This window comes from Grampus griseus (assembly GCF_964374135.1).
Source record: "Grampus griseus genome assembly, chromosome: 20".
Classification (NCBI taxonomy): Eukaryota; Metazoa; Chordata; class Mammalia; order Artiodactyla; family Delphinidae; genus Grampus; species Grampus griseus.
The window spans coordinates 51,378,160-51,389,543 of NC_139014.1; the positions used below are offsets into that span (position 1 = coordinate 51,378,160).

At 48.2% G+C, this 11,384-nt stretch overlaps 1 protein-coding gene across 1 annotated transcript; it reads left to right on the plus strand.

Moving 5' to 3' along the window:
* The first annotated feature begins 3,296 nt into the window (after window positions 1–3,296).
* TLCD3A (TLC domain containing 3A) lies at window positions 3,297–11,384 on the plus strand. Its single transcript, XM_082679551.1, has 5 exons — window positions 3,297–3,479; window positions 3,933–4,016; window positions 7,652–7,856; window positions 9,280–9,375; window positions 9,828–11,384. The coding sequence occupies exons 1-5, from the start codon at window positions 3,358–3,360 to the stop codon at window positions 10,095–10,097; spliced, it is 777 nt and encodes a 258-aa protein (XP_082535677.1). The 5' UTR covers window positions 3,297–3,357; the 3' UTR covers window positions 10,098–11,384.

Below are 11,384 nucleotides of genomic sequence, written 5' to 3' on the forward strand. Positions count from 1 at the left end.
CTGCCTCAGCATGAAGTAGTTGCAATCACCCTGGAACATGAATCAGGAGTCCAGGGTCCTAATTTGAGACTTGCCACTTCGTAGGGTGGCAATTCAGTTTACCATTTGCATCCAAGTCTCCTTATCTATAAAATGAAAATAATATGTTCACCTACCTCACTGGGTTATTTTGAGAACCAAGTGAGATAATACATGTAAAGTGCTTTGAAAAATTATAAAGTTAGGGCTTCCCTGGTGGCGCAGTGGTTAAGAGTCCGCCTGCCGATGCAGGGGACACAGGTTTGTGCCCCGGTCCGGGAGGATCCCACGTGCCGCGGAGCGTCTGGGCCCCGTGAGCCATGGCCGCTGAGCCTGAGCGTCCGGAGCCTGTGCTCCACAACGGGAGAGGTCACAACAGTGAGAGGCCCGCGTACCGCAAAAAAAAAAAAAAAAAATTATATATAAATATAAAATGGTGTTAATAATAGCAGCATCAGAGCCCATAAGCTCCACCCCACACATTTATATTTGTGGGTAAACAATTAGAAACAGTGGTTATTAATCAGCAACCACATTGTGAAAAAGAATTATGTACTCTCGCCTTGCTTATCAAGTTTGAAGGCAGAATAGTCATTAAGCACATTGACCTTGAAGGCAGAAAATACTGAATCCCAACTCTGCTACCAGCAGTGTGACCTTAGCAATATTTTAGTTGCTTTGGGTCTCATTTTGCAGACACACACTCACTCACACAGAGTGAGGACAACAGATTTTTCGCGAGGAACCAATGAGATAACTCATGCAAAATGCTGGATCCGGTACCTGGCACACAGTAAGCACTCAATAAGCATTAGCTTTAAAAAGTATCAAACATTTCTTGAGCGCCTGCAACGTGCCAGGTATAACTTAGGAAACAAAACAAAAAGATTCTGAGGGGTTTTTTTGTTGTTGTTTTTTTGGGGTTTTTTGACCGCGCCAAACGGCATGCAGGATCTTAGTTCCCCAACCAGGGATCGAACCCGGGCCTGGCAGTGAGAGCGCCCAGTCCTAACCACTGGACCGCCAGGGAATTCCCGACATGGTCCTGTTTCAAGGAAAGCGCATACAAATATTAACCAACTTGCTCACTACTCAAATGCAAAGGCAGTTTAGAAAATGAACTTATCAACCTGCCTGGAGAGACAGGTAAATTGAAACCTTCTTGCAGGAGGAAACAGTTGACTCAAGACTTCTGAAGGGTGAGTAGAAGTTTGTGTAAAAAAAAGCTTGATGCTTTTTGACATTATCGTTTGCCCACTTGAAAAGCCAGGGCTCACTTTATGCTTGTTGCCCTTCTGGTGGTTCAGCCTAAACATTCTGGTGACTTCATGAGCATGGTGTTGGAAACTGATTTTACTGGTTATTTTCTATGCATGAAACATCTGTTGTTTTGTTGTCGTTTCATAGACTCCTTAAGAGCTGTACAAACGACTTCTTGCATAGGGGGTAGATTGATCCCCATCACTGAAAAGTATTGGCATCCTTGATGCACGTTGCTGATCCCTTTAAGAAGAGAAGGCAGGGAGGACTTGTGACCACTTGTCCCTCTCTGGAAAAGCTGGAGCCAGAGGTGACTGGGATAAACGGGTAGGGAGTAGAAATTGCAATGCAGAAGGATTTGTTGTTCTGAAGAGAATGGAAGATAGCTGTCCTTTACCCACACGCAAATGTGAATGTACAGAAAGCTTTTTATTTGCCAGATATCTTGCTACCAAATTGAAGTATCTTTCTTATTTCACCAAGGGTGTTACCGGTGAATTTGGGAGTTAGAGATGTTGCCCTAAGTGGAAGAAATATCAGACTTTTCTTTGGGTTTTCTGCTTCCTTAATGTTGCTTCCTAAATCCCTCACCTTAACCACATATACGACGACGTTAAAAGCTGTGTTTACATCGGCTTCTACACCAGCAACTGCCATGTTAGAGAAATTTAATTGACATCTAAAGAAATAATGTTACCTTATGAAAGTCATAGAATCTTAAGAATTTTGAGCTGGAAGAACCAAAGAGAACTTGTAATTCAGCTTTTTCATTTCACAAATAAGGAAACTGACCCAGGGAGGCTGAGCCCAGCTGTTCCAAAGGACTCTTATGGGGCTTTGGTTAGCATTTTGCATGATGGTGATTTGAAGAGACCCACAGTACCTTTCAATTGCTGTAGACATAAATGAATTGTCTTTCCCCCCACATTTGTAAGCTGAGGAAGATACAGACCAAAGTAAAACTCTGGCAAGTCCCAAGAGAAGAGAAGCCGGTAATACTGCAGTTACTGTATTGGTGCCATGTGACTGGGGCTGAGTGAAAATGATTCGATTCCGCCCACCCAAGTTCAGGGCATTTGGCCCGAGAACTCTGAAGTAAGCACAACGCTGTGAACAACAACAACAACAAAACAGTCACCAAGACGGGACAGCATCTTGACCCAAAGCCTAGAAACAGTACCGCAGTACCACGGGAAGTCTGCAGCCGTGAGATTCCACCTCGATGTGTGGCTTGAGAGAGGAACTGCTGGATCGATGCTCCTCTGGAGAAATTTCGGCGGTTGGCAGGACGTGGAAAAGCCATCTCTGGCCGGCAGAACAACCATTTCCTTAAGCCTCCCACTTGGAAGCGAGAGCGCTTCATAGATAAGTCAGGCGAGCAGACGGCCTCAAGCCCACCGCCCTGTCCTTCCTTCGCCTGGAGAGACGCTCACCGCCCTGTTCGCGCCGGGCCACGCCCCTGTCCCGCGGGCTCACCCCACCCTGCTGGTCGGGGTCTAGGCCCGGAGCCTTTTCCTACCTGGCCCTCTCGGGGCCTCCCCCACCTCCCCTCCCTCGCCCGGTGGGCAGGTGCGGGGCAGTTCGTCAGCCAGGCGGGTCCCCGAGGGAGGGGGAGGCGTCAGCGGTGACGGAACAGAAGCCCCGAGAGCCTCGGCGCTTCCTCCACGGCCTCGCCCCGGCGGCGGCCACTCGCGCGCCGCTGGTCGGGGAAGCAACGTCCGCTCACTCGGGGCCCGGCGGGCAGCAGCTCCCGCTGCCGCCTACTCGCCGGCCGGGAAACCAGGGGAAGCCTCGGGGCCCAGGGGCGGTGGCGGCGAGACCCCGCCCCGCCCGGCCAGCCCGCTCCTATCGCGGTCCGCGGCCTGGTCACGCGGGGAGTGGCGCCGCGGGCTCGGGACCAGCGCCCGGCGGCTGCCGGAGTCGCGGCGGGCCGGGGCCGGGGCCGGGGCCTGGGCCGGGGGGCGGAGGGCGGAGGGTAGAAATAGGGGCGGGCAGGCCGCGTCAGTCCCGGAGCCGCGCGCGCGGAGCCGACTGAGCCACGCCGAGGGCGCCGAGCTAGGCGGCCGAGCCCGAGCACCCATGCTGCTGCCGCTGGCCTGGGGCTCGCTCCTCTTCCCGGGGCTCTTCGGGCTCTGCGCCTGGGGGCTGCGGCGCGCGCGGCCCGCCTGGACCCACAACGACTGCGTGCTGATCAGCACCAGGTACGGGGCGAGGCCGCGCCGCCGCCCGACCACGCGTCCCGGCTGCGCCCGCCCAACACCGAGCCCAGGGCGGAAAAGGGGGACGACAGGAAGCGAGGGGGCCGCCTCCCGGGTCCTCGCCCAGTCCACGGCGCGGGCCGGAGCGCTCCGAGGACCCTGTGCAGCCTGCCCCCGGAGGGAGGGAGGGAGGCGGAGGAGGGTGGAGCGGGAGCAGGCTGGAGGGTGGGGGGGCTGCCCACGCTGATGAGGACCGGGAGGGACGTCTCCCCGATGCTGACATCTGCCAGCTGCTTTGGGAGTCGGGAGCGCGGCGGCGGCCCTACCGTTTTCCTCGGCGCCCTGGCGGCCGGGGGAAGTCAGGTTGAAGAGTTCTGGCTTCATGCTGTCCATGGGACTGGACTGAGCACTCTTTCCGTCCCCCCTCCCCCTTTTCTCTTTTCTGTCGCACGTTAGGCTGGTTTCTTCAGTTCAGGCTGTGTTGGCCACCGGGTCTGGGATCATCATCATCCGCTCCTGTAGCCACGTGATCACCGACAGGTAACATCCAATGCCAGGTGAAAGCTACACCGATCACGGCGCTGGGCTTTTTCGAAGCTTCCGCATTTGAGTGGCTCACAGGTCCTAGTTCTTTATCAGCATGTGCCCTCAGGCAGCTGATTAATGGGTGAAACTTGGGCACTATAACTAGTTCCCTCCTCCTCTCCTCACCTTCAGCATCGCCAGCTTAGGAGAAAGTAAACTGAAGAAATGCTAGAGCATGACAGAGCCTGAGTCTGATTTAAGGTGGCGTGTTAGAGGACAGTGTGGTCCAACGATCCAGGTTCTTTATGCGATAGATAAATGTGAAAATTATTCAGAAGTGGAAGTGTGGCTTTTGGTTCTTTTAAATGATCTCCCTGGGGTTCTGCTGTGGAGCATTCATTGGCCAAGATAGGATGTGTGGTTAGCAGAGCCCTGCTACGGAAAGGAACAAATCCACCACCCCTTTCTTTACAAATGCTGCTCTTGTCTTTCCTCTGAAAGATGAAGGTGATGAAGAGTTTTCTGGAGCTTTCAGAAAACTGACTCGAATGGGTGTGAAAGTTCAGTCCACAGGCAGGACAGGAAATGTGCATTCAGTGAAACAAATTATAGCGACCAGGCTGGTCTACTTTGTATAGTATTTAGACCTGGGTAACAGTGCCCCCCCACCCCATTTTAAAGCCATCCTTTCAAAGCCATCCTTTTTTACCTGTCTTCCTAGAATCACCCTTTCCTCCTCACAGTTAAGTTGAAGAGCAATTGTCATATGTGCAGGGAAAGTTAATAGCCTTTCCTAATCCCTTTCTCATGTTTACTCTATTATGTGTCCTGGTTTTCACCTGTTGGGAATGGAATGGGAGGGGAGCCCGAGAGGGGCATCTATCTCACTGTGGCCTGCAAATTTGGTGCCTGGTTCTTATTTGGGATTAACCTTGCCATCAAGATTTTTGTGCTTTTCTTTTGCCTTTTTTTTTTTTTTTTTTTTTTTAGAGAAAACCAGTTATTGGCGATGAATTGTAGATGCTGAGAGAAGATAGGTCAAGTGACTTTGATTGCATACACCAAAGACTAACAGCATTTTCTCAGCTGGGTTCAATTTTTATTTTAATTGAGCATTTCCTGATGGTGCAGCAGGCTCCCTCACTGCCCCCAGTTTGTCAGGTCAAACTTGAAACCTGCCTCCTTTGCAGAGATTAAGCTAAGACAGATGCAGCCCCCATGGCACTTGAGGGCAAGCGGCAGGCAGCTGCTACACATCTCAGGAAGAGATCTGCACACAATTAACTTTCAGTTCTGTAGCACGCTTGTGTTCTCCCCTCAGAAGCCATGTGTCTTAGTGGCTTGAGCATGGTAGCAAATCTAAGTTTGGCTTTTAGGGTCCTCCTTTTGTATATCTTTATGCCTTAGATCCATCCTCTACTTGCAAAATAGAGACAGACACCACCTTCTGTGCCCTCAGCTTACATGGATGCACAAGGATGCCCTAAAGGCACCTAATCATCTGAAAAAAAAAAGCCTTTTGGGGTTCATAGTCTGTACATCCAAATATTTTTCTATTCTATGTCTTTTAATTTTAGGCCTTCATATAGAATGTCTGTAGGTAGGAGGGGGTGTCTATGAATCTTCCCAGATTATCTGTAGGGTGTGATGCAGGGCCAGGGGTTTCATCAGCTCCTTAAAGAGACCCAGATCCCTAGTTGTCAATGTAAGCGCTTCCTTTTTTTTGGCCACACAGCTCACTTACATTTAAATAAGTGCCGAGGACCTGGGTTTGATCCTGGTCTGGGAACTAAGATCCCACAAACTGCGTGGTGTGGCCAAAAATAATAATAGTAACAATTAAAAGTACTCTCATACTTTTAACTTTCTAATCTTCACAATAACTTCATCAGGAAAGTAAGACAAGGATTATTATCTTTTTTTTTTTTTTTAATTATCTTCATTTTATAAAAAAAGTTAAGGTCGGGCTTCCCTGGTGGCGCAGTGGTTGAGAGTCCGCCTGCCGATGCAGGGGACGCGGGTTCGTGCCCCAGTCTGGGAAGATCCCACATGCCGCGGAGTGGCTGGGCCCGTGAGCCATGGCCGCTGAGCCTGTGCGTCCGGAGCCTGTGCTCCGCAACGGGAGAGGCCACAACAGTGAGAGGCCCACGTACCGCAAAAAAAACAAAAACAAAAGTTAAGGTCCAGGCTAGTGCTAGCTAAGATTATAATCCAGATCGCTTGCTGGTAAGTCTTCAGGGAATTCAACTAACAGCCACAATTTCGCATCTTATTGAATTGGTACCGTGTGCAAAATTTTAAAACCCTAGGCTCCATGCAAGGGGAGAGGTCAGTTATATTTCAGATGAGTTTTTAATTGCTCTTCATAGTTGTTTTACTTTGGAATTGCTTCAAGAAAGCGATGGAGACCACAGATGGGCAGTAGAATAAATATTGCATCTTTTTGCCTCATTGGAACTTGGCTAATTAATTTACCTGAATGTATATTAAGTTTGCCATTACTTGTTTGCGTATTTCACTGCTTAGTCATTATTTAGTTTTGCTGTGGTAAGTGTGGAATCATTCAGGAACAGAAATGTGAATGGCACTCTATATTCCCAATGTTGCAGTTCAGTGGACTGGCTCCTTAGGTTAAATGAAGACAAGGTTAAAAATACAGATTTGAGGTCCTGGACACACCATGTTTAGTCTCTGAGGCGTGGAGCCCTTTATAAGCACTGCAGGCGATTCTGATGTTCAGGTAGTTTAAGAACCATAAAACTAAATGGTTTCTTCTACCTAACACATGGGCGCTTGATAAAACTTTGCTGACTTAGTCTAATCCTTCCCAGGATAGTACATAATTTCAATTTAGATTTTTTTTTTCATGTAGATTTTCTGTAGAGTGACTATTTGGGGAACAAAATTTTGGAAATTGTAGAGACTTACCTTCTAATCTGCTCTGGGACAGTGATAAACTGTCATTTTGACTCAGCAAATATTGATTCAACCCCTGTGGACAAGTAAATGGGAACACTGTCTTTTGTCCTAGCTTCTCTTTTGGTATCTGCCTACTGTAAGGTAGTCCTTGAGCTCTGGGCTCATTTCCAGAGATATTTTTCTTGAATGAAACCGGGTTTAGCCATAGTATTGTAAAGAAAGTGGCCAGCGTTACTTCCTGGAAACTCCCTAGAGTGGGGTTGTAAACAGATTCAAGAGTAATGTCCCAACTATTGAGCAACTGAGTAGAGTTAAACTGGAAATACTGGGTTTGGGATTTGGGTCACTTTCCAAACCTGTTTCTTGGTGGGTCTGTTGAATCCCTGGTAGAGGTATCTATCAAAGTCAGCTTATATCACAAAGTACCAGAAAATCCATTACAAATGAGTAGCTAAACCAGACAGATAGTGAGGGCAAGTCACTGAAACACATGGTGCTGAGTGAATCCTTGCTTTCTACCTTTGACACTTAGGAGTTTGCCCTGTAATTTAGAGAAAGTTGTTCACTCTCCTTATTTGTCAGCTTCAGCATGTTCATTGTGAAGTATCTGGAGTAAAAACAGCTGATTAAGTACAAAGCTGATGCAGATGTGTTTAAGAAGAGGCTGGCTGTGAGCCTTCATAACGGATATCCATAATTACTTCTTGGACCATCCATATGCTTTCTTTCAGGCACTGGCTTGCCCGAGAGTATGTCTGGTTTTTGATTCCATACATGATCTATGACTCCTACGCCATGTACCTCTGTGAATGGTACCGAACCAGGGACCAGAGCAGCAAACATCCCCTCACCATTTTTCGAAACTTCCTAAGTAAAAACCGCCTCATGATCACGCACCACGCAGTTATTCTGTTTGTCCTTGTGCCGGTCGCACAGGTAATGGCCTCCCAGGACAGGCACCAGTAGGTTCAGCCACTCATTCCTCCTGTTGAACTGGGTGTCCCAACTGTCAGACTGCCCCCTTTTCTTCCCCTTTCCTGCTGCCCCCACTGCCCTCCTGCCAGCTGCTGCCACAGTGTAGAAAGGAGTTAAATCTGAAATGTCTGTGATCCTCTTCACTGGCAATCCCCCAGCCCTCTGTGATGCCCAAGCATTTGTCAAAGGTTCTGCCTTTAGTTCATACAATAGAAAACACCATAAAAATTGTTTCAAAGAAATGAGAGTAGCTCCATCAACTGGTTATTTGCTCTGATAGCGCCCAGAGAGGGCTGTTTGCATTATTTTGATGTCACAAAAGCACAGACTCTCAAAGCAAATAGCCTCATAATTTCTCCCCAGATCCATTTTCTCCCATTAAAAAAACTCACCCAACAAGGAAGAGAAATGGGAATGCAGAGGGGAGACTAGTAATTCCGAAGTGCCTACCAGGTGACAGGTGCTTGATTTAAAAACCTGTAGCTTGGGGACTTCCCTGGGGGTCCAGTGGTTAGTACTTCACCTTCCAACGCAGGGGGTGCGGGTTCGATCCCTGGTCGGGGAGCTAAGATCCCACATGCCTCACGGCCAAAAAACCAAAACATAAAACAGAAGCAAAATTGTGACAAATTCAATAAAGACTTTTAAAATGGTCCACATTAAAAAAAAAACTTTAAAAAAATTTGTGGCTTTCTAATCATTAGAAATTATTAGAAATAATTAGAAATGATAATTAGAAAACATTAGCCCTATACCATAGAGGAAGAAACTGGGGCTCTATGAGTTTACGTACCTCGCTCGGTGGTACTAAGAGACAGAACTGCCATCCCAATACTGCTTGCTTGCTTTCTATTTTTGGCCGCGCCTTGTGGCTTGTGGGGGATCTTAGTTCCCCAGCCAGGGGTCGAAGCTGGGCCACAGCAGCAAAAGTGCCGAGTCCTAACCACTCGACTGCTAGGGAATTCCCTATACTGCTTTCTTGAAAGGATAAAAGGAGAGGTAGAGTGCATGACATTCTTTAATAAGTCTCTCTTGATTGTGTTGGGGACCCTAACATCAGGCATGGGCCCTGGTGCATATTTCGTGGAACTGAACTGGCTTAAGTGCCTGCCCTTGGCATGACTAAGCTGGATACCCAAAAGTGGGCTGCAGAGTTCCTTTTGGCTGACACTGAAATTCTAGAGAAAGCTCAGTGTGTGATGCAGTTGCCTCTGGACCATGAGGATTCCAAGTGTGAACTGGTCTGCACTGGCCCGTTTAGCACTTCCATTTCCCTGCATGGTTGCTCAGGGTTACCCTTTTCAATAGCCCTAGTTAGAATTTTCCTTCCGGTGGTTCCTTAACCTCCATTACTTATTTCCCTTTTTCCTCTTTTCCTCTGCAGAGGCTTAGGGGAGAGCTTGGGGACTTCTTTGTTGGCTGCATCTTCATGGCAGAACTGAGTACTCCGTTTGTGTCGCTGGGCAGAGTTCTGATTCAGGCACGTATGAAAGGAGTGGCAGAAAGAGTGCCGAGGGAACAGACTCTGCTTCTCCTTGGTAGATTAAGAGGGTTTGGAGAAACTTCTTTAGTGCTACCAATAGTGGGGTAGGAGACCCTTGAACAGACTTAAAGGTCAGTTGGTCTTTCGAGCCAGTGGGATTGAAAAATTGTACATTTGATTCAAATTTGATCCAGTTCTTCATATATATTTATCCTGGTCACAGAGTTTCTCTAACCCACCGTTCCTGTGCTCCTGTCAGCTGGGTGGCTTAGATCAAATTTCACATCACTGTTGGAAACAATATGAGACTCTCTGCATATACAAATACGGCAGTGTTCAATCATCTTTTCTGCAAGTGTCCGAAAAGGAGACGCTTGGCCTGTCCGTTGTGGGACTCAGGCTAGTCATTCCCTGAAAGTGACCCTGTGCTCTCCTTCCCTCTTTTGCAGCTAAAGCAGCAGCACACGCTGCTGTACAAGGTGAACGGAATCCTCACGCTGACCACCTTCTTCTCATGTCGGATCCTCCTTTTCCCCTTCATGTACTGGTCCTACGGCCAGCAGCAGGGACTGAGCCTGCTCCAAGTGCCGTTCCACATTCCTTTCTACTGCAATGTGGCCAACGCCTTCCTCATCGCTCCCCAGATCTACTGGTTCTCTCTGCTGTGCAAGAAGGCAGTCCGGCTCTTTGATGCTCCCCCAGCCAAAAAGGATGGTTAATTGCTCCATGAGCCAGGCAGTGAGGGCGCCTCCTCCACTCAGTATTCCCGTGGACCAAACTGCAGATTGTGCCCTGGGTGGCCTCAGCCTTTTGGGTGTTGATAAGCAGAGGGATTAGCGTTTCTCTAAAGAATATTCCTATCACCTCTCGTTTCTAACCTGCCCCTTTTGCAAAAGCACTTTTTCCTTAGTAACAACTATTGGATCCCGTCAGACCTCCACTGGCAGCAAGGTGGTTTAATGTGAAGCCCAAGGATCCTTCCTTGGGTCTTATCTCAAGGGCTCTGGAGGTAGAAGCATGGGGTGTGGAGATAGGTGGACCAAGGTGACAAGGAACTGGGCACCTGCCTGGTCCTCATATTGGTGGCTCCCCACCTTTCCAGCCACTCAGGGAGTATCCACACATACTGGGCCAGCAGAAGCAAGTGATGACTTGGTTCTTTTCCTGTGATGTTGGCCTGGGAAAATCGTTGTGGGTAGGTAGTTTTTTTATTGTTTACTAGATAACCCGTAGGTCCTTTGCCTCATCCTTTCATCCATGTGCCAACATTGAATTCTCCTGTCTACCGACTTCTGATCAGAAGTCTCACTGGCGGGGTGGGGTAGATGGCAGGGATGGGAACCTGAAGCACCTGAGTAGGTAGGAAGGCCAATAGGTCAGCACCTCTGCAGGCTGACTTGGTTAGACCAACAGTTACAGATACTATTCCCTTTTTAGCATGTCCCTCAAGCCCAGATTTCCCCATATCCACACACACAGGATGCTCTTATTAAAAACTATAGGGGTAAAGTGAAATGATGGCTACCGAGCTATTCACTGGGTAACCCCGCTTTGACACTGTCCTTATCCTATGAAGCAGAACGGACTGCTGTATTCCAAACCATGAGATGTCTCATCTAGACTGCCTCCTGATAAGCCAGAGCTTGTGGTCCAAAGTCTGTTCCTATCTGACTTACTGCCATTTAGCCACAGAAGGCTGGAGAGCAAAAGTGCAAGTCAGCCCTGGCCAAATTATGTTCTGTGGACTGACTCCTTCACCCACCATTTACAGATAGGATCCTCTGGTGCCAACACTAATTGCTCCTGAATGACAAGGATGGGTTTTAGAAACTGCTACCATGAAGTTTTTTCCCAAGCAGTAGTGAAAAACTAGATTTTTAAAAGTGCCTTTTAATTCACTGTTGTCTGTGAACTTTTAAAGTACTGAGTGTGTAACAGTGTATCAAATTTTGACTATTTCAGTCTTTAATGGGTGCCATTTAAAAACATAAAATGCTGTAATTTTT

What these genes read in the sequence shown, in the direction of transcription:
- TLCD3A (XM_082679551.1), top strand. Translation starts at nt 3,358, where the DNA reads ATGCTGCTGCCGCTGGCCTGGGGCTCGCTCCTCTTCCCGGGGCTCTTC. An exon ending in AGCCACGTGATCACCGACAG is followed by an intron (nt 4,017 to 7,651) that starts GTAACATCCAAT and finishes GCTTTCTTTCAG; the next exon opens with GCACTGGCTTGCCCGAGAGT. An exon ending in TCCTTGTGCCGGTCGCACAG is followed by an intron (nt 7,857 to 9,279) that starts GTAATGGCCTCC and finishes TTTCCTCTGCAG; the next exon opens with AGGCTTAGGGGAGAGCTTGG.